Source organism: Pagrus major, chromosome 4 (assembly GCF_040436345.1).
Source record: "Pagrus major chromosome 4, Pma_NU_1.0".
Classification (NCBI taxonomy): domain Eukaryota; kingdom Metazoa; phylum Chordata; class Actinopteri; order Spariformes; family Sparidae; genus Pagrus; species Pagrus major.
In genome coordinates this window covers 10,965,327-10,987,138 of record NC_133218.1, presented here as the reverse complement: position 1 = coordinate 10,987,138, position 21,812 = coordinate 10,965,327, and the positions used below count along the sequence as shown (strand labels likewise).

Sequence of the window (21,812 nt, the reverse complement as noted above, 5' to 3'; positions counted from 1 at the left end):
GAATACCTCAGGGTAAAAACACTCTCTAACAAGTAAAAGTCTTGCATTTAAAATATTACTTAAAGCTACTACATGGAACTTTGTTATTTTGTTGATTTTGGAGGCCCCTGGGGACAAAAGCGGTTGTGTTTCCACCGTCAAAACCACAAAATATTATGAAGAAAAAGCTCCTCCTGCTTCTTTCCAACTGGTCGGGTGGGGAAATGTAAACACGGCCTCCTCCAGTCTGCACACGGACCCGGTCAGAGGCGTTAAAAAAGACTAAATAGAAATAGTTAATCTTCATGCTGGTGGTCTTGTTTGCTTGTGTAGGTCATTAAAAGGCATCGGTATTACACTGAGACTGTTTTGTTTCTAGTTAAAAATTCCTTTTAGTAGCTGTAAGTAAGTAGGTAGCCAACGCAAAGGCCAACTACTTCTGTTGTACTGTTGGGTAATTTAATCAATAGTAATATGTCACATTTTAGAAGTGTATCATATCATTTGTATCATCTTAGAGGCCCTGCACACCCACAGTCCTAATTAGTGCTGTGCTGGATGGCCATTTCTCTCACACCTCCATTGATGTTGCACCTGTTCGGGCAGGGCAACCTACCCATTTGTCATTCTTAGTGCATAGAGTTTGGTGAAGACATACTTCCATGCACAGCTCCACCAAACTTACACATAGAGTTCTTATCAGACACCTGTGTAACTACTGGATGTTTTATGTGGATCTTCCCTGTTAGTTAGTTTAGTTAGTTAGTTAAGTCAGTTTTAGCCAAGTTGTTTTTTGACATTTTTATATGAATACATGTGGTGTAGTAGGTCATGGTTGTGCCACCACCTCTTTATTCTGATCACAGAAACCGCTGAACTGAACTGAGAGGAACACTGCTGTTAGTATCATAATGTAGTTGCCTTACTTTGAACTTGTGCAGCGCTTCATCATGAGTCAGACCATGTAGTGACTCTCCATTCAGCTCCAGGAGCTCATCGCCTACACACACACACACACACACACACACACACACACACACACACACACACACACACACACACAAACAGTAGATCTGAGAGCACTGAGGGCTGTATTCTGTGACATGTCAGATGACACTATATGTAAGATGTGGATGAGACTGATCAATTTTAACACACAGACTGTAAGACTTCATTAACACATAGTCTGAGATGTGAACTATTGTCACCTCTCACTCCTCAAACAACATGTCAGTACATGCACATCAGCTGTTACTGCTGTAAGTGTGCACGCTACAACTACGTCCACCTCAACTCACATTTCAACTGCTTTCATTGCTTACACATGTTCGACTGCTCTAATCATGTGCTTTTTAAATAAGAGTTCACTTCATAGATACAAACATGCAGCCCAAAGCATTGATAAGATTGATTGATTGATTGATTGATAATATAAGATTAAAAAAAACGGTGATTCAAAGTTTAAAAACTAAGGATATAATATTACTCCAAATTAAAAGCCAGATTAAAAAGTTTCCATTTGAAATTATATAATATTATATAATATATAGAGAGTGCATAGAGCCATAGCAAATTAAAGCCCTAGTCAAAAGACTGCCACTAATCAGATTACTCAAACACTTAAAGTGTGTGCATGAGCTTCATGTGCTGTATGTCGTCTCTCACCCTCCTGCAGCCGTCCATCAGCAGCTGCTGCCCCTCCCGGGAAAATGGTCTTCACATAGATCCCCATTGGTCCATACATGCTGTCCCTCCCTCCCACTATACTGAAGCCCAGACCCTGCAACAGCAGCAGAATGATTAGTAATAACATTAGCAGTGATTAACATCTTTAAACAACAATATACTCTAAGTTAAATCATTATTGCAATCAGAACAGTTTGGAATGCAATATACATACAGGAGAAGTAAACTGAGACTAGATTAGCAGTCGAGTGTCACGTTTAGGGGTAGAGCAGTTCATGTAAGGATGGAGTTTGTTCAGACTCACATTAAGCAGTGAAGATATTTTAGTTGTGTAGACTGACAGGAAGCAAACTGCACTTGCTCATCAAGACCTTAAGATCAGTTGCTATAAAAAGCTAGCGAGTACATTTTGAGTCGAGGACATTTTGAGTCGAGTACATTTTGTGACAATGAGTATTATGAGCATATATGTGTCATAAAGTAGAGCCATAATTACAACTAAAGTATTCTGCTGAAAGTGATGACGTGGGAAATGGTGGTGGTGTTGTGGTGTTGTTGTAGTGGTGTTGTGGTGGTGTTGTGGTGGTGTAGGTGGTGTTGTAGTGGTGTTGTGGTGGTGTTGTGGTGGTGTAGGTGGTGTTGTGGTGGTGTTGGTGGTGGTTCCTACCTTGCCGTGGCCCTTCATTAGCACAATATTACAGATTATGAAGGCCTGCACGTTGCTGCAGGAGTGTACAAGCTGGGCAGAGCTGAGAGAGCGGGAGGGACGGGGCACAGGCTGGAGAGGGACAGCATGGAATACACACACACACACGCACGCACGCACACACACACACACACACACACACACACACACACACACACACACACACACACACACACACAGTGTAGTGAATTATGTCACAATTGAATTCTTCCCTTCACTACCAGTAACTAAGAACATTGTTGCTGACATTGATCAAATCAATCATGATTTGATCATGGTAGTTTTAAGGAAGTTAGGAAGTTTTAAGTTTACTTGTTAGAACATCTTTTACACTCTCACACAGCCTTTGTCTTCTACTGCTGGCTAGTCCTGTGTTTATCTTGTCAGGAAGCTGGATTCACGAGATCACATGAGCTCACAAATCCATCTTGCCATGCTTCAAAAATGTGCTTGTGGCCAAACACAGTGGTTCAACCATTCATCGTCCTATTAGGAATACACAGCTAGAGATAGCAGCTACAGGTGTGTTTAGGCAGCTAAAGGTATGTGTTTTGGCAGCTACTGGTGTGTTCTGACAGCTACTGGTATGTTTTGGCAGCTACAGATGTGTGTTTTGGCAGCTACTGGAGTGTCTTGGCAGCTACTGGTGTGTTCTGACAGCTACTGGTGTGTTGTGGCAGCTACTGGTATGTTTTGGCAGCTACAGGTGTGTGTTTTGGCAGCTACTGGTGTGTTTTGGCAGCTACTGGTGTGTTCTGACAGCTACTGGTGTGTTTTGGCAGCTACTGGTTTGTTGTGGCAGCTACAGGTGTGTGTTTTGGCAGCTACTGGTGTGTTCTGACAGCTACTGGTGTGTTTTGGCAGCTACTGGTTTGTTGTGGCAGCTACAGGTGTGTGTTTTGGCAGGCTACTGGTGTGTCTTTTGGATGTGACAACAAGCGAGATAGGCAACTGTTTGTTTGAAAACTGCAATGGCTGCTCCTCAAGAGGTTAGCATAGCTGTGGCTATAGCATCAGTTCTAAGAGAACTGGAGAGTATGTTTCATTGAAACAATAACTTTTTGCATCTGCTGCATCAAGTTAGTCTTGTGTATTGTTACATATTTTTGGATACCACAGTCAATGATTCAGGTTCTTCTGTCATTTCTATTTTCATTCAATAAAATGTTGTTTGTGTTTGACATGAACTGACACTGTAAAACTCACAGCTCTTCTTTAAACACCTTCAGGCTGCGTGTGCTCTATTGAATCAGGGCCCTGCGCATGCAATTTAACTGTACTCTGGTCATTGTGATGGTGTGATCCTTGATGTATATTCTGTTTAGAATGTCAGATAAATGACATACCTGTGTGGTGGTGTGAGGAAACTCCAGCTGCTGGGACAGAGACTTCCTGTTTCCATATAAACCACCATTCCCATGAGGATGACTTGTGTACAGCTCTGGGGTCTTCATGATGATGCTGTCCAGATCCCCAATCCAATAAGGATGAACACCTGGTTATACAAACACACACACAGTATCATCAGAAAATCAACAATAATAACGAAAAAATGAAGTAAAAATACACCCAGAACCTACATTCAAGCCTTTGGTGAGATGGTTTAAATTAGAGCTATTCAACAGGCCGCGCATGAGCCAAATGCAGCCTTTCAACAACCTCCTTCTGGCCCGTCAGTATTTTTGTTAGTTGGGTATTGAGCCCATTCTTTATTCATAAAAATACTCTTGTCTAATTAAAAAGGTACATTGTTTTTTTAATGTACTTTTATATATATAATGTTTCTTTTTCAATTGTGAAAACTAATTGCCAAAAAAATAATTTCCTAGTTTTACAGGTCAGCCACAGGGAATGTAAAAGTCCTCTCAAATCTTCTAAAATAGTGGTTAAATAGGCCAAAATCTCTGTTTCTCTGTCTAATTATACACAGAGTGGATCCAGCTACACTACATGATACAATGTAATACTGCAGCCTTGAACTGTATTACTTAAAATGTTCAGTTCATGTTGAGACGACTGCTACTAGTTACCTGTTCACTCAGATTTGTGGTACATTTTATATCGTCGTACTCAAAGGAGTTTTATTTGATTTATTGTTATTAATCCATCTAATTTTTAATAATAACATTTGTTTGGTCCAACAGCTCGGCAAAGGGGCAAAAGTTTCAGCATATTGTCAATGGATCCTCTATAATCACAGGCTCTCCCATCCCTCATAATCAAAAGTGCAAGTGAAATGATATCTGAGCCATCCCGCACTGCTCACTACAATCTGTTCACGTGCATCTCACACCAGTGGGGGTGTAAGCACAGCACTTCTCACAATTAGGACCACATTTCCCATAAGCGGCGTGGCTTCCCAGTGCTAAAAGGATATTACTCCCTGGCTTCACACCTCCCTGAAGACAATAAACATATTAGAAACAATCCCCCCCCCCCCCCCCCCCCCCCCCTTGCAACATGTGTCATTACCACACACTCTAAAAGCTTTAGCTAGACACAGCAGCAGCCTCCTGCTGTTTGCGCAGCTCTCTGCTCAAATCTCACTCGTGTACTGTACATGCTAGATGAAACGCAGTAGATTTAACGGTTCTCACTCCTTTTGGTGGATGACAGATGACTGGCAATTGAACTGAGTGAAAACTGTATGATACACACTGGTTGAATTGGAGCGTGTCCTGTTGCCGGCCATCTGTCCTGGCGGGCTCTGCTCTGTCTTCTCCGTCTCCCAGCATCTCTCCTCGTTCACCTCTGGGATGGGTAACTACATGCACACACATATGGACACACATTTATGTAAAGAGAACAGGAGTTCCCTTGAAAAAAAAAAATGAAAGGATGACATAATAACAAATATTACAGTGGTTCAGAATACAGTTTTGGCAGAAAGATTAGTTTACCTTGAGGTGGTTGTTGTTGGCCATAAGTTCCTCCTCAGTGTATCCAGGCAATGACAGATCAGATGGGGAGATGACAGCTGGATGCTGTGGGCCTGTTGTCAGACTATGTGAATGGAGAGTGTCTTCACATGTGGAGATGCCCTGAAGTAACAACACACCAGCATTCAACTGCAGTCCAACATGAGGCACACCAATGGCAGAATAAACATGTATAGTTCACTTCTGCCTTACCTGCCCTGAGGGGCAAGTGAAGCCTTTTTTTCTCCGGTGATCCATTTTCTAAGTCTGATCTAAATTGCTTTCTCTCCTGTGTTATTGACTTTGAAACTGGTGGAAAATAACATTCTGCTAGGATGATCTCTCTAAGTTCCTTTATTTGTGAAACCGAGTGATTTTTTTTTCTTAAAAAGTGTTTGTTTTTGTAAGTCATTGTGCCGACAAGAGGCTGCAGTGCACCACTACCTCGTGTTCCCAATAGGACCAAAAGCATTCATGTTTTCTGTCAGGGGAGTTTCAGTTTCTCTGTGCACACTAAACACACGATATATCTATTGTATGTTAGGAGGTTATGTAAAATTACTTTTGAATTTTGAATAAAAGATGAGTGACACAAACTTTCCTCAGATCATGTGTATAATGACTGAAAGGATAAAGCTACATAGCTCAACAGTTGCACCCCCTGCTGGAGCCCCCTGGTAACTACTACTGTTGGTGTTATAATGGCAGCGTGAACATAAAACACCAGAAAACACAAAGGTACTGTACTCTAACTGCTGCAACTGACAGTTACCATTATAATCATTGTGTGCAGAGAGTAATTAGAACACCCCTGGAAAAAAACTTGGAAACATGAGCCTGCTAAGCTTTTTCTCACTCACTCTCACACATGAAATAAAAATTCTCCTGAGAAAAACAAAACAAAATTAATGCGGGCTGTGTCTGAAATCCCTCACTACCCATTATATAGTGAGTTCACCATTTTGTAGCGCTGTCCGAATATATAGTAAGAATTATTCTGCCTTATACAGTTGACTCAAAGCATCCCACAGTGCATCATGAAAAGTAGTGTACAACTGATGGGGATGAACCCAGCATTATATACCATCCTGCATTGAGCTGGACAGAAAAAAAAAATGACTGGAACGGTGTTCAAAAGTATTTTTTCATTTGACTGATCAGCTCACTATATAGTCCTCTGTGTAGAGCTCCCTATGCAGTGAGTAGGGAGCAGTGAGTGAGTGAGTGAGTGTGTGAGTTCGAACACAGCCTCGGTTTCACACATGAATTATTTTTTATTTCCTCCTGAATTTTTTTCCCCACTCGGTTTCACACATTGTAAAACATTATGTACTCATTGCTAAATAAAGGTTTTTTAGTTTTTTTCCCCTCCAGTTCTCAAGTCATAAACACAGGACTGTACTAATTCAGTACAAAGCAATAATCACACTTATCTTTCTGGATCTGATTCCTGCCTATCAGGACACTTCACTGCACTGAGCAGTTAGTAGGCAAGACAAGGCGAGTGCTATACATAATGCATTAAAAACATTGTAGTACTATATTCAATGTTATTGTATGTATGTTTATTTGTGTAGGGACAAGTACTGCACACAGCATAAAGTGATACCATACACCTCAGCATTTATAGCCTAGGTATAAGGGGTGTAAAAATGAACCGATATGAATTGGAAATCGGTTCTAAAGTTAAAGATACGACTAAACCGATACGCAGACCTATGGATCGATCTAAATGTACTGTGAACCGCTCAGTGGGCCAATTTTATTAATTGGTTGAGGCTGTTATGCTGCTACTTCCTCACAGTGTCTTCAAACTCACGTAAAAGTTCAAAGGTCAGCGCGAGGCTCTCACGAGATGCTTCACAGTAATGTTAGCGTAGCTAAACAAACTGCATCATGTCCGACAATGCCGGCAAAATTTACAATGCACCGTCAAATCTAAAATCAAAAGTCTGGAAGAGATTTGGATTTCATAAGAAGGATGGAGAGTTGGACCAAAAGCAGGCCGGTTGTAAGCTCAGCAAGCACTGGCAAGAACATGCAAGACAAAAACACAGAGATTAAACACTTTTTCAAGCCACAACGAGGTCTACGGTAATCACAGCATCTATAGCCTGTTTTATTGCTAAGGACTTACGGCCTGTCTGCTTTTGAACATGTTGCTATCATTAGCTGTATTCTGTGACTGCTGGTAGTACTGCACACTGTAAACTGTCATTGTCTACTGACATTATGTACTGAATTGAACCATACTGCACAGGGTTTACTGTCTACTGACAGTTGCTGCACGGTGCACACTGTTGAGTTAATCCAACTGTTGAGTTTGTTATCAGTAGGAAACATTTGTCTGATTGTTAATCATAGGTGTGATTTTATACACTGATTATTAGGAAGCAGAGGAGACAGACAGTCAGGGACATCCAGTTCAGAGAGGGCCAATGCAGACAGATCCAGCTCAGACAGACCCTGCCTGCTCATGGAGATCCAGACAACAGGATAGTTGTTCCTCAGATCAGGATGAGACAACAGGTGTGTTTTTATACACTGAGGTATAAGCAGGTTAAGATAAAGATATACATAATAGTAAGAAAAATACATAGGATTCCCTGCTCTTTTATGAAATATCTATTTTGAAGGTAAGCAATGCTCTTTTATAGAACTGGCTTATTCTAATTTATAATAGAAAATGAACGTCTACATGAAGCAAAGAATTGTCTCGGATTGTATCGTATCGTACTGAAACTGGATCGCATTCGAATCGTTCCGTAATAAAAAGAGTCGTCCCTGAATCACATCGTAGCCCACGTATCTAAATACATATCAAATGGTCTTATAAGGGAGAGATGCACACCCCTCCTAGGTATGGTTAGGTCTATTATCAGACAGTAGAGTATAACAAAGTATCTCATAAAATAGTGTATTATGATATAGTACAATATAGAGTATTGTATATCACTGCCCACAGAGCTAGGTAGTCTCAACCCATTCAACTCAGTGTCACCGTCATAAACTCTGTAGTAAGAGCCAATTACACAACCCACAAACATTGAGACCATGCTGAGGTGCCGTGAGAGCAGGAACTAAACCCAGTGTGTGACTACAGCTCTAACATTCTCTCACTTCAGCTGGATGGGGAGATATTATTGGTAGGTAGTTAAAATTAGACATTTTACTAGTTATGTAGGCTATAAGATGTTGTGTGTTACACAGACAGAGGCTCCATAGAATGGTTGTTACTCAGGATCTTTGAACAACTGTATACAGAACGTAATCTACACGGGTAAGAGTGCAACCTGCTGGCTGTTAATTGTCAAAAAGTGCATAGGATCATGGGTTGTTGTTTTTCACTGTTAAGCAACCACTATTGCTGATGAAAATCAAACTGCGTGACCCAGGCAGAAATGTTAGTGTGTAAGTGTAAGTTAGAGTGACAGGCGACCAATGAAACGCACCGTTACCTCGAGTAAAATTATAGATTTCGCTGGTTTGAACATTGTTGGAAACATTTTGGATAATGAAAATTTCACAACTCAACAGAATAAATATAAAGGTCTGGTCATATTCAGACGTTTTAATGCAGAAATGTTACATATTACACCTTAAATTGACTTAAGATTTGTAATATATCGCTCCTTTTCCTCCGACAAGAGTATTGAGAGTTTCTCTTTGTATGGGCATTTGTCTTTTGCATGTACTTTATACCTTTCTGATGATGAATGATTGACAGATGATGGGTGGCAGTGATGACAACTAGTACACAAACCTCTAAAAATGACAGCACCGGTCCAGAATGCTTCCCATTCCCTATTGTTGCCTGTTTAATGGCTGCTGGCTGAGGCAATTTATTCTTTGAAACCACAGGAAAGGGGCGTTTTCTTGCTGAAGGGAGCATTTATAAAAAAAAAAAAGAGACTCAAACAGACACAGTGTTGAACAGAATCAGCTGAGCCCAGACGTCACATGTTAGACATTCTTTCCTACTGCTCTTTTTCTCCATCTTTACTTCATTCTGCTGTTCAGGTTTCCACAGCCTCTTAAAAGTGACTCAAATAGACTTGGCACGATGACAGGGTGTTACACTGCCCAGCAGGAAAGCGGCCGCAGCAACAAAAATACCAATACCTGAAAAAAACTCTCCAACTCTGCCTCTGTGGCTGCTAAGGAGCAATGAAAACACACCACGCTGGGTTCAGTATGAACTCCTCTGCTCAGACTGACACATTATTACATCCAGCATGTGCTGCTCATTCCTGTTGATGCAGTTCCTTGTGTAAAGGTAAGAGTCTCTGTATATAGGAACAAAAATTCGTTTTCTTACAATAACTTTTGACATTTTTAAGATTTCACCTGGAACAGGATGTACAATTACATAACACTTCCCTGAATTTCCATGACCAGCTGATGAGATTCCCAAAGCGTGCTCTGTTCCTGCTTTGTCAATGATGTCAGAATGTATCAAATTCCTGAACTGTCCCTGTCTGGAATATCCTTCTTCTTCATGTTTTTTCAGAAATTCCACCAGCATTGTGAAGCCTACGGATTATATAAAATTAATGAATTTTCTTCTCACATTACTCTTTTGTGTTGACCAAACTCAAATTCTCTAAATTCCTTTATGTGTCTTACATTTCTGACTTGATTACAAAGAGCCTTGTGTGTCAGTGTTCGTGGGAAGACCTGGAATGTGATTGCAGCACGAGAAACACGCCATGCCCACACAGAAACGGAGGGAAGAGGGGACTGTTTTAGCCATGCAGGGCATGCATCTGCTAGATAAGGACTTTATTTATAACTGTTTTTTTTGGTCAGCCTCTCTTAATCAATTACAAAGTCCTGCATGGCATAGCCCCAACATAAAGGCATTATTCACCTTATAAAGCCTTACTTTTTATAATTTGTTTTTCATAATACAATATATTGATAAGAACAGAGCAAACAATAGGTATCGAACATCATGTGCCCTAAAATATTAGTAAAGCTAAGTGCAGGATGTGAGGTTGTAGAGGTTGCAATAAGACACATCAATGCATGCATTATGAAAAGCAGAACCAATGTCACACACGAGTCCACTCCACGTGTCCGCTTCTGTTACCTCACTATAGGCTTTAATGTGAATGCTTCTCGTTTCCTCCCCCGCCATCCGAGCACCGCCGTTTAGAATCTGTCCGTTAAAGGGTGCCAGCTTGTCTGGGCTCAGGAAGCTGCAGCCTCTGAAGAAAAACACACAGAGACAGCTGAGAAACCACAACCTGCATGACTCATTCAAAAAGACATTATATTAGTAGAGTTAGACTGAAATGCCAGAAGTCACTTAGTGTTTCACACTAAGTATTAGCATATTATTGAAGGCCATTTAGCCGATGAAAGGTATCCTGCAGAATTTTGGACCTGTAGTTCTGATATAGAGCAACATTTTTACAAAGTGGGTTCATTTACAGTCAAACATAAATTCCTGCCACCAGTTCCAGGTTATTCCACTGACTGACAGTTGTTGGCGGTAAAGAAACGAAGCAATGCACCATCATTGCAAGCTACCCAATCTCAAAACTGCTTGGAACTGACTCGAGTGGTCTTGACTTCCAATGAGTATCAGCCAGCCGTGAAATCAGACAAACACAATCTGAACCTCAGCCCTTTTTTTAGGATAATTTTGTAATCCTCAATGAGCTGTCTGATTACCAAAAAACGATGCATGATCTGGATTTGGTGCCACTTGCTGTCATGCTTTTTACCATGGCCACTCACCAGCATACTGCAAATCATTTGGGATCCATACATATTTGTAACTTAAGTTAATTAAATGTTATTATAATTGAATATAATATATATAATATACCCTGCAGCCAATCAGAGTCTCCATGACCAGGATAAAAAAAATCACAAACTGCTGTTAAAGTTAAATGTGTCATCACAAGAAAGTCGGTGTACCAGATTAGACATGCTGCAGAAATGTTTCATCTCAATATGCAGCTGTGACACCACTAACACCACTTAATTATCAGTCTACTTAATAAACAAGCATTCTGTGGACATGCTGAAATTCTCATCAGTCTTTCTATTGCCGTTTTTCTATCACATCTGCCAGCCTGGCTCTTCTCGGTTTGACTCAGCGGAGCAGGGATTTGCATTTCCACTACAACTGCTTGAAGGCGTGTCTTAAACAAATGACGTCTTGTTCTGATCCCCACAGTATTATCAAAGAATCACCGCTAACAAAGTGGCTCTGCTAATTCAGTTACAAACACGTTTCATTTACTATGACTTCTTCACAATAAAAGCCCCCTGTCATTTAAAAGCTTTTATTATGAAGCAGCATGACAGGAAACGTTGTGTTTTCACCAGCAGTAACTAAACATGACTGCTGAAACAGCTGAAAGTGAACACATATGCAATCACAGGCATTCGGCACATTTACAAATGGATTTTCACCACTAAATTCTCAGGATGAAGTTACTGTGCTGAGTCATCAGTGTAGCTTTGTAAATCAGCAGCTTTCAGCATTGGAGCTCTCAGTGGAGAGTGTCATTGTCAGTTTAGTTACAATATACTTGGATACCTGATGAAAGCTTACTTAAAGAATGCTAAGGTAAGGTTTTGCAAAGATATTAACTGAATGAAAGAGAACCAGCAACAGACTGGATTTTGGATTCTTATCCATGAATGAACTGAAGACTTAAATGTTGGTGCATTCAGCTTTCTCTGAGATAAGCAATCGCTCGGTGATGTAGGAGATACACTGACCAGCCACAACATCTAAACCACTGACAAGTGAAGTGAATGACATTAATCATCCCATTACAACGCATTGTTCTGCAGGGAAATCCTGGTAGGAGTTCTGGTATTCATGTGGAAGCCACTTGACACGCACCGCCCACCTGAACACTCTTGCATACCAAGTGCACCCCCTCTTTGCAGTGGCACTTTCTGATGGCGATGCCCCAACATCTGCATTTTGTGAAACTCAGCAAAAGAAAGTTGTCCGGCAAAAACACTTGAATCTGTCTGGATTTTGTCTCGTCAGTCAAACACATGCCTGCACATGTTGCAGGTAGATTACTCTTACTGTTTTCACAAACATCACAATGATGGATAAAACAACTGTTGACAGCTTTACATATTTGTAAATGATAAACGTCAGACTAACCCAACAATATTTTGTAGGACGTGGATCATCTTCCATCGTCTCACTTGTACATGATGCAACACACCTTCACCAGCACTGTACAGATTACAGTTCTGTGTGCATTTACTGTACAGCTGTATTAACACGACAATGACACAGATTATATGTCAATGTAATTGTGGCAATGAACTGTGTATATTAGTGATGATTGAGTGTATTTTATGTGCAGCTTTCACCTTTCTTCAAGCACTTAGAGCTGGTACTGTTTTATTACCTGTGTACGTTCCCTCCATTCCTTCCTGGCTCCACATTAGTGTCTTTGTCCTGTGTCTGGACGCTGTTATCAGCCTTTTGTGGTCCACACACCTCCTCAGCGGGCCCTGTGGCTACACACATCCTCCAGATACTACTCTCCTATAACGACACATACACACACACACACACACACAGTGAACAAGCATAAGAGAACCTCTATACTTGGAGGTAGAAAGCCAGCTTTATGAGCATATCAACCATCTGGCTGAACGAGGTGACAGGCAAGGAAAAAGAAAACAGCAGTAAGGTTTTATAGGTGAATGAACTGGGCAACAGTGTTTGGAGGTCATGTCATTGATGTTTCAGTGGGGACAGTATGTGACCAGAATATTAAATGTAATAATACAGACAGAATGGTTGTGCTCTTTATATCTGCACTGAGGTATCTCTTGTATGCCAGTTACTTTAAACACAAAATCCAATGACTGATGAGCAGAATAGTACTTTGAATGGGTTCTTGTTATTACGTTGGTTATGACAACTTTATTCACACAGACTTCATTCCTAAACCTCTGTTTGACTCTAAAGGGTTTAGACTCAACAAGAAACGCCGAAAGGATATGGTTACGGTATTGTTTCTGTCTGGTAGATGATTAAGAGTGATTGATGTTTAACCTGGCATGAATTACTCCCAGAGGAAAATCACTGCTCCATTAAATTACTGTTGAGCTCAGCCTCGGCCAGGGTTGTTTAGCAGCACAGGCTTGAGTCCATGAAGTAAGAGCAACCAGCTGAGAGTCTTCACTATGACTGGCATGCAATCTCTTTTGGTTAAATTCATAAAGCTTTTTTTCAGTAACTTCTGTGTCAGAAGTCTTAATGTGTTCTTGGATATTTTTTAACCGATAACAGGGGATGGCAATGTTGGTCGGTGCATCACTTTGGTCCAGACTGAAATATCTCAAAAACTATTGAATGTATTGTAATAAAAGTTGGTTCTGTATTGTGTGATTTCATTTCTGACCATCATCAGGTCATTTAAAAATTGGTTCATTTTAAAAAAACATTGTGACCACGTTCCTGTAAAACATTCCCATCAGCCTCAGCTCTGCTTTGTATTTTGTGCTAATTAGCAAATGTTAGCATGCTAACATGCTTAGATAAAATAGTGAGCATGGTAAAAAATACCTAAAAATGTCAGCATGTCACAGAGATTATAATCTAACTGTACACTGTACTGTATTAAGAAGGAGGCAGTCGCCTCATTTTTATTTATTATAGTTTCTGGTTTTAGTTAGAGCAATCGAACCACAACACAAAGTACAAAACCCACAACTGCTTAAGAAGACGACATGTAGGCAAATATTTAAATGCATCATTTTGATTTCTTCTCCAATAAAGTCTATTACTGTTGAATGAATAATGAATAAATAAATGCAGATAACACAATGTTATTCTACAATCATGTCTAATCTGGAAATGACTTACATTACCAACAAAGAAGTGAATCAGAGAAATAAAATGTTATTTTCTGATTGTTTCACAGCGGTTACACTCAAAACCGTGCAACAGTGGGTAAACCACACAGGGTTCTCATGGATCAGACAAGACCAATTCAAAATTTCAGAAGTGTGCATAATACATGTGTTACATTTATTGGAAACATAACCAATGGTGCTCATTGGTCCAGAACTAAATGTTAGAATAAGCTCAATATTGTCCACAGTATCAGACGCAGCATGAGACTAACCTGTGGGCACATCTGTAGACCACAGACATGGTAGTTTTAAACTGCTGTACAGTATCTATTACTCATTTATGTGAGGTGAGTGATGAGTGACCCACAGTCTAATCGTGTTTGATATTAGTAGAATGAAGCCGAGCAGCAGAAACAGGACAGCACAACAAGCCCTGTCTTTGTCTGGATGTTTGACATTCAGGCCAGACACAGCCCTCAGTCTACCAACACACTAACACAGGGCATGTGATTATCATTACATTTAGATAAGAAGCATTCCCCACGGTGTATAACACAGTGTTAGTATGTTGATACCATGCTCAGGCTTGGGATGTATACATAATAAACACTCATCTCCAGTTGTTGAACATCAGTTTTTGATGTCTAGGTAATAAATCTGACCATGTGAAGGCTGTGTTAAATAGTGGATGTTTCTGTCATCTGACAGGAATGAATCACGCTTTACTGGGAGGATGCAGGAGCCATGTGTGCTGTAATGAGTACTTTCAGCACGTTTCAGCACACATGACTTAGTTTTACTATAACATGAATATAACAATTCATTCCTGTATCAGCTGCAGTCAGTCAAGTGACTGTGGCTGAAGGCTTCGACACACTGAAAGTGAATGCCTCGTGATTATGATGTGCTTAACTTGTTCTAACTCGTCAGTTCAAAGAAATATAAATCAAATGTATTTGTCAATCAAATGTGTTGGAACTCATCCATGTTGTTCTCAAACACAGGTCACTCACAGTTCAGTGAGTGAACTGAGATTAAGAGACGGTTCTCACCAGGAAAAACAGCACCGGCACACTCAAAGCAAGACCAGGTCATCTGTGCTGAACATCGGCCACTCTGGCCACAAGTGGTGATTACAGAGAAATGCTACACTGCGTCATTATGAATCCTAGTGGTTTTCTAATACCTGTCCGACTCTTTTTTCAGAGTTAACATCTGGACGGGCAGAAATTATTCAGGAACATATTATAGGAATATATAGTCATTATCCAAGTAGTATTTGAAGAGTAGTCATGTGACCCTGCCTTGTTCAGTGTATTTTCTGTAACGATGCCACTGATTGGAGTATACAATCTGCTTCCTGTTTACGATGGTACACACATGCCCAGTGTATGTGAATGGCCATGAGATATGAGTTTTCAGGGGTGTTGTGTGGACAGAGATTATTTCTGAAACATTTGTTTTACAAGCCAACTGCTATAAAAACACAGACACAACCCATTAATATGTCATACAGTTAGGAAATAGTACCCTAGCTAGCTAATTCTCTTTTGTGGTGTAATTAACCACTGACCTCCCTCCCCCTTGTCCATTCGACTACCAGGGGACCCACGGGAGTGTGGACATGGGATGACATCCATGAACACTCGGCCGTGGGAACAAGCCCCACCGATCTTCCTTCCTCTTGTTGTCCAGCGGACTACCAGGGCATCAAAAGTGTCTGACAGATTTTTTGGTTCTTAGTCGGGAAGAAGGCGTCTATCAGTTGAACTTTTCTCGCCTTTCCCGTTGAAAAACATGATGTATATACAGTATATTTAGCAGAGAGTCCTGTGATCAGGACCACAAGGCGTCAAAGCTTTTGTCATATGAAAAGGATGGACACAAACTAATCAGAGGCGGAATGGGACAGGTCTTATCAGAAAAATCTCTTGTCCCAGTTGTTTTTCTGACATCATCATTAAGCGACGTAAGTGAAAGTAATGCTGCTTTCACACCAATGGGATGGATAGTAGAGCAGGTTCACGCAAACACAACCCTCTGGTTAAGTTTGATAATCACACAATCACAAGTTCTCAAAAGCCTCTCTGTTGACAATGTCAAGAGAAATATCTCATAATATAAAGGGCACAGCTCAATGTCACTGTCCGAGTACAACGATCCTCAACAGCAAGAAATTGGAGGGGAGGGATCACCAAAGTCAACAGAGTTGGTCTTGTGAGGGCCATGAATGTCTGTATGTCTCTATTTGAAATATTTCAGTCTGGATGAAGGTGGTGGACCAACTAATCAACTGTTATTTTCATCCCTAGAGCAATGCTACTACTGTGACCAAACTGTGACCAGAAAGGTGAGAATTAGTCAAAGACTTTGCTTAAATAATTTCTACATGCAAAGGATCACTCTTATGCAAACTCCTGCAGTCGTACCTTGATGCTGAAGGACCTCCTTACGCTCCTTTTACTCTCCCTGAGTGTGGTGGTATGATGCACCGGGTTATCTGCCTCAGTGCCTCCTCGTTTCTCCAGGGCTGACTGCTGGCTTGTCCTCCAGTGCTTGTTCTCTGTGTCTCTGTACCGTGTTTGATCTCCAGCAGTCACGTCCGTCGTCCAGCCTGGACCCCATGTCCTGCACCCGTCTGACACTTCACCAGCATGCCTCTCTTCTGGACAGTCATCGTTAGTCTTAGAGTGACACAGGATCAGGGACCTGGACAGAGTCAGTTTCAGACATTTAAAATGACATAAAGTGCAACCCTGAAAGATGGAATACTGGAGTAATGCAGCCATGAAAGTGATAGAAAAATAAAATAAAAAGTACTCAAACTATTATCAAGGACGTCACAAGACAAAACTAAGCCTATGTTTTGCCTATTCTAGACTATGAAATAATATAACCAGATTGACATGAGCCTGTAGAGAAGGTTTGATGCCAATGAAACCCAACTTTATGTGCCTTGAGCTCCCCGTACAGCTCTAGTTGTAAGCCTTTAAGTGGTGCTGGTACCTGGAGAGCATGGCCAGCTTCTTGGAGCGGTGGTTGTGGCTGCTGGTTGGGTTGTTGTTGCTGCTCTTCCCCTGGTCCCTGCGTCTCCTCTCCATCCTCCTAGCAGCCGCTGTGCTGGCTTTCCTCCTCTGGTGGGAGTATCTCTGAGGCATGGCTGTCAGCATGTGCGTATGTGTGTGCACCGGGAACTCAGGAACCAACACACTCCTCCCAGCCGGCCTGAAGCCTAATGGAGAGGGACGCTCTGGAGGGCAATTAGAAAATTCAGTTAGGACAGTCTGACTGCATCCGAGTGTGTAAGTGTTCTGAGAAACTGCTGAGGCAATTGTGGAGGCTAGCGGAGATAAAAGCGCTTTTCTTTCCCTGCTTTGAAAAAAAGGCAAAGATTTCCTCAGTCCACATGCTGCTGCTTAATCATACTACACACACAAGCACACACACACAGTGACATGCAAAGTCTGGAACGGAATGTGGACAAAACAGCATCTGAAGAGGGAGCCGAGGCTCACTATAAGCTCAATTTCTCTTTTAATGTACACATACTGTGTACTTTGTGAGAACAGATAATGGTGTAAGCGATGTTGGACAGCTCCCATTAATGGGCTGGAGTGAATGATGGTCTGTACTCTTCAACGCCTCACACCCCAGAGGGTAGGATGACCCTCAAATGCATTATACATGCTAGCGTAGATGGCTTCTCACATTTACCATGAACACTTAGTAAACAATGTGCAGATGCTCTTTAACTGAAGCCAATTAGGCCTTTGGTCTGACATCACTATCTTCTACCCTACCCTCTCTCCAAAACCACCACAGTCACACAGAGCCTGACTGGTTCAGAGGGGCTAGCTGTTTCCCTGTGTTTCTTTTATGCTAAGCTAAGCTAAGCATTGCCAGGCTCCAGCTGCATATTGAACGTACATACACGAGTGGTATGGCTTCTCATTTAACTCTCCAGAAGAAAGCAAATCAGCACATCTTCATGTTAACCTTAATCACCCCATGAGACCCTGGATAAGACTTACTGCAGCTGGCTTTGCTGCTCTGTTACAGTGATGTGGCAGCTCATGCTGACAAATGCCTCTCTGTGCTGTGAATATTACAGCATGCAGGTGGAATATAACAGACCTCCTCAAACAGTAACTACTGTATACTGTATCAAGGCAGTGAGCTGGAGTCACAGCTCTCAGTCTCAGCAAATAAAACTAAAATAAGTAAGAAGATGTAACAAATGTAAAACTATAATCGGAATCAATCACATAGATTTGATTAGAAGTATACTGAGAATTCTTTCACTAAGATGAATGTGTTAAAATGACTGTCCATCTCTTCACTTATTTTAATTTAAACAGATTAGTATCTGAATATCCCCACTGAAGAAAGAAAAGAAAAGAAATCTGGTGAATGTGTGGAAGACAGGCTTTCTTTTCTGGTGAATCTGATCCTGGAAATGTGTTAGCAATTATGGAGCATTAGTCTGCTTGTTGTGTTGGCCAGATAGACAGGAAACAGAGACATGGATCTCTATGCTGGAGGCCTACGAGCCCCACAGACTCCATATCTCCTCTCTTTTCATACGCTTATACACTCTCCAGCTGGATGTATGCCAGCACAGTGGGAACACTTACAGTAGTATGGAAATCAATCTTAGCTTCAGTCTCTAAACTAACTACTGAAGCATCATATTCTTTCTGAGCTCTTGGTGAATATAAATGCCAAGGTGCATTTAGAAAAAGCCATGTCACATCTGCAGCTGACCTGCTTGTGCTCCTATACTGCAGCTGAGCATATTTAGCACATATTTTACGTATATATAGCCAATTGCCAGCAGACTGATAGACTGGAGTCGAGTGGTGAGTTATGAGAATGGACAGGGAGGGTTGAACAGCATCTTTTAAGAGCAGTTATTATGTAGCCAAACACATGCTCAGGACAGAAGAGCTCCAAACATCATTTTATAAAAATAAAATGTAAGAGAATGTTTGTCTTTGTGTCCAGATTACACAAGCAAGCAATTAGTGAGTTTAAGAGGAAAGTGTTGTCCCAGTTATAACAGCTGCATCACCTCAGAAAACATCAGGCTCATGCTTTACCATAGAACATTTTTGTTACTTATTGTTGTTTCATCTGAATTTGCGTCCTTGTGACTGCCACCTAATCTGACTGATTTTATTTTAATGACTTAACTTTGATTCTATGTTTGTGCTTTAGTTTTCATGTTTGCTTCCTGCTACAGTTTGTGCTGTTAAATTATAAACCAAGTAAATAATTGTTAACAAAAAAGAAAATATTAGACTTTCCCAGTTCCATCATGACTTGAATGACACTGTTGCATTCAGTTTACTGTTTTGCGCCGTTTCCTGCTAACATTAGCAGGTGCTGTGGACACAGTGGTGCTGCCTTAGTAGCCACTAGCACTCGCTCACTGTTGTCAACTTCTATTTTATCAGGGATGCTCGAAATATTCTCCTACTTTGCACTTCTCTTCCTAATAGTTCCTGTTTAGAGCCGAGTAAATAGTGTTTTTGAACCTTTAATTGAACCTTTGCTTACTATCTTGTCATCACAGTTTGAGTTTAGCTTGTAACTTATCGGTGGTGCATATGCACGCATGAACTTTACTACATAGCAGGCTGAAACAAAAATATTAAGACATTTCACTTAAGCCTTTTATTTTGAAATGCCGCAGTATTTTGATAGTAACATATGTTTTTAAATGAACTTAATGTTGGTTTGTATGCACAATTAAAGCCCAGCCTCATAAAAAGCACTTGTTTCTGAGCCTTGAAGGTGTTGACTGCCTCCTGTGATGTCAGCAGAAGTGCAGAGTCCAACTTTCCTCTGACACACACTCTATTCTATTGATGTAAGCACAGCACTTACACTGTTCAGTAAGAAAACGAAGAGGAAAAAAAGGAGGAGGGGGAGAGTGAGTCGGGCAGGTCATGTTGAAAGGTGTGTTTAGGAGGCTGAATAGTGTGAACAGTGTGTGTACATGTGTTTGCATATCCATATGTGTGTGTGTGTGTATCTGCGTATGAATGTGTTCATGCCCTCACAGAACCACACTCTTTGCCTCTAGCATTAGCGGGGCAGGAGCTCCAGCCTAACAGAAGCTGATTGAGAGAAGGCAGAGGGTGGGGTTGCTACGCAGCTGAACAACGTGTGTGTTGTTTGGAGTTTTTCGCTGGGGATTTTTTCTAGTCTGTGAGACGGAGCAGGACCTACAGAGGACAGCCAAGAGAGCCACCTGAAGAAAGTCAAATAAATAATCCTCCACTTTCACAAAGTGTACAATCAGAGATTAATTTTAATTTTAGTCCATAAGGGGACACTGATCTTGAATTCTCTCACGAGAAGACGATCAGCTACTTTGGCCTCTTTTGTGTCAGTGTGGAATGTCAACTTCATGCACTGCGTGGCCATGTGGCTGTACATAAGCCTGGTCCTATGGTTATATGCAGGGCTGTGGAGAGAGCAGGAAGCCATGCCCATCTACAGCTGGCCTCATGGGCTATTTGTACTCTAAAGGTCGCCTTGGAATGGACAGACATTATGTAATTTGTGTTTTCATAAAGAACCTCTGTGTGCAAGTACACACACACACACACACACACACACACACACACACACACACACACACACACACACACACACACATACACACGCACACACACACACACACACATAGGCTATTACACACATCCAGCCCTCAGGCCAACAAGTGCATCATTTAACTTTGCGCTCTGCAACTAATTTGATAGTTACACAAGGCTCACAGACAGACCTAAGAACTAACATTTTTTTCTCTTTCTTTCCTCTCATTTAGTCATATGTCAACTTGGATAGCAGTCTGAGAGACACATGGTTCAGATTATTATAGACTTGCACTGATAAACATCCTCTTTAGCGATGGGAGTGGAAGTCCTACTCACCGTAGTCGATCATGTTGTCTTTGCGCCAGCATCTACAGCTTCTACTGAAGGTGCAAACAGAAGATCCCTAGGATGGATTCACTCCAGACGGACAGGCAGAAGTCTGCACAGAACGTCAGGTCAAAAACTGATGTATCATTCAGAGCATGGCTCCGTCGCTGTGATTCATCTGGGGTAACACGCCCGTACCTCTTCTCCTCGTCCGTCCTCCTCCTCCTCCCTCCTTTTCCTCCCCCTCTGTCTGGAGAACACAGCAGTGTGTCTCAGTAAGGCACAGCTCCCCAAAATCACTGCCCCTTTCCTGTGAGCTGGCTCCAGAGGAAAACACACCGCACTTAACTGGGCCTGACCTCACACCTACTTTGCATCATACACTGGTCTTTTACAAGGTTCTCTCTGTGTGTGTGTGTGTGTGTGCGTGTGTGTGTGTTTAGGTGTGTGCATGTGTGTGTCTGTGTGTCTGTGTGTCAGTGTGTGTGTGTGTGTGTGTGTGTGTGTGCCCACAGTATGTGTAGGTACATTCTGTATGCTGCAGAGGATGAATAGATTCTCTGTGGCCCGCTCCAGTTTACACATAAACATACAACCCTCATCTAAGTGTGTGTGTGTGTGTGTGTGTGTGTGAGAGAGAGAGAGAGAGAGAGAGAGAGAGTTTTCAGTGTTGTTTGACCTGCTGCACTGGGCAGTAAATATACATAACTGGGTTGATTTTAGTGGAGAGGACCA

The 21,812-nt window shown here is 41.4% G+C and overlaps 1 protein-coding gene across 1 annotated transcript in view; it reads right to left on the bottom strand.

Moving 5' to 3' along the window:
• The window catches only part of il16 (interleukin 16), a 45,271-nt gene extending 23,882 nt beyond the window's left edge, over window positions 1-21,389 (bottom strand). The window contains exons 1-11 of the mRNA XM_073464235.1: window positions 21,087-21,389; window positions 17,152-17,395; window positions 16,575-16,854; window positions 12,687-12,826; window positions 10,382-10,499; window positions 5,272-5,412; window positions 5,030-5,135; window positions 3,718-3,866; window positions 2,333-2,443; window positions 1,645-1,759; window positions 906-979 (exon numbers count right to left, since the gene is read on the bottom strand). Of these exons, the coding sequence (XP_073320336.1) occupies window positions 906-979; window positions 1,645-1,759; window positions 2,333-2,443; window positions 3,718-3,866; window positions 5,030-5,135; window positions 5,272-5,412; window positions 10,382-10,499; window positions 12,687-12,826; window positions 16,575-16,854; window positions 17,152-17,395; window positions 21,087-21,099 (1,491 nt within the window). The 5' untranslated portion in view covers window positions 21,100-21,389. The remainder of the gene's footprint in view (window positions 1-905; window positions 980-1,644; window positions 1,760-2,332; window positions 2,444-3,717; window positions 3,867-5,029; window positions 5,136-5,271; window positions 5,413-10,381; window positions 10,500-12,686; window positions 12,827-16,574; window positions 16,855-17,151; window positions 17,396-21,086) is intronic.
• Between the last annotated feature and the right edge of the window lie 423 nt (window positions 21,390-21,812).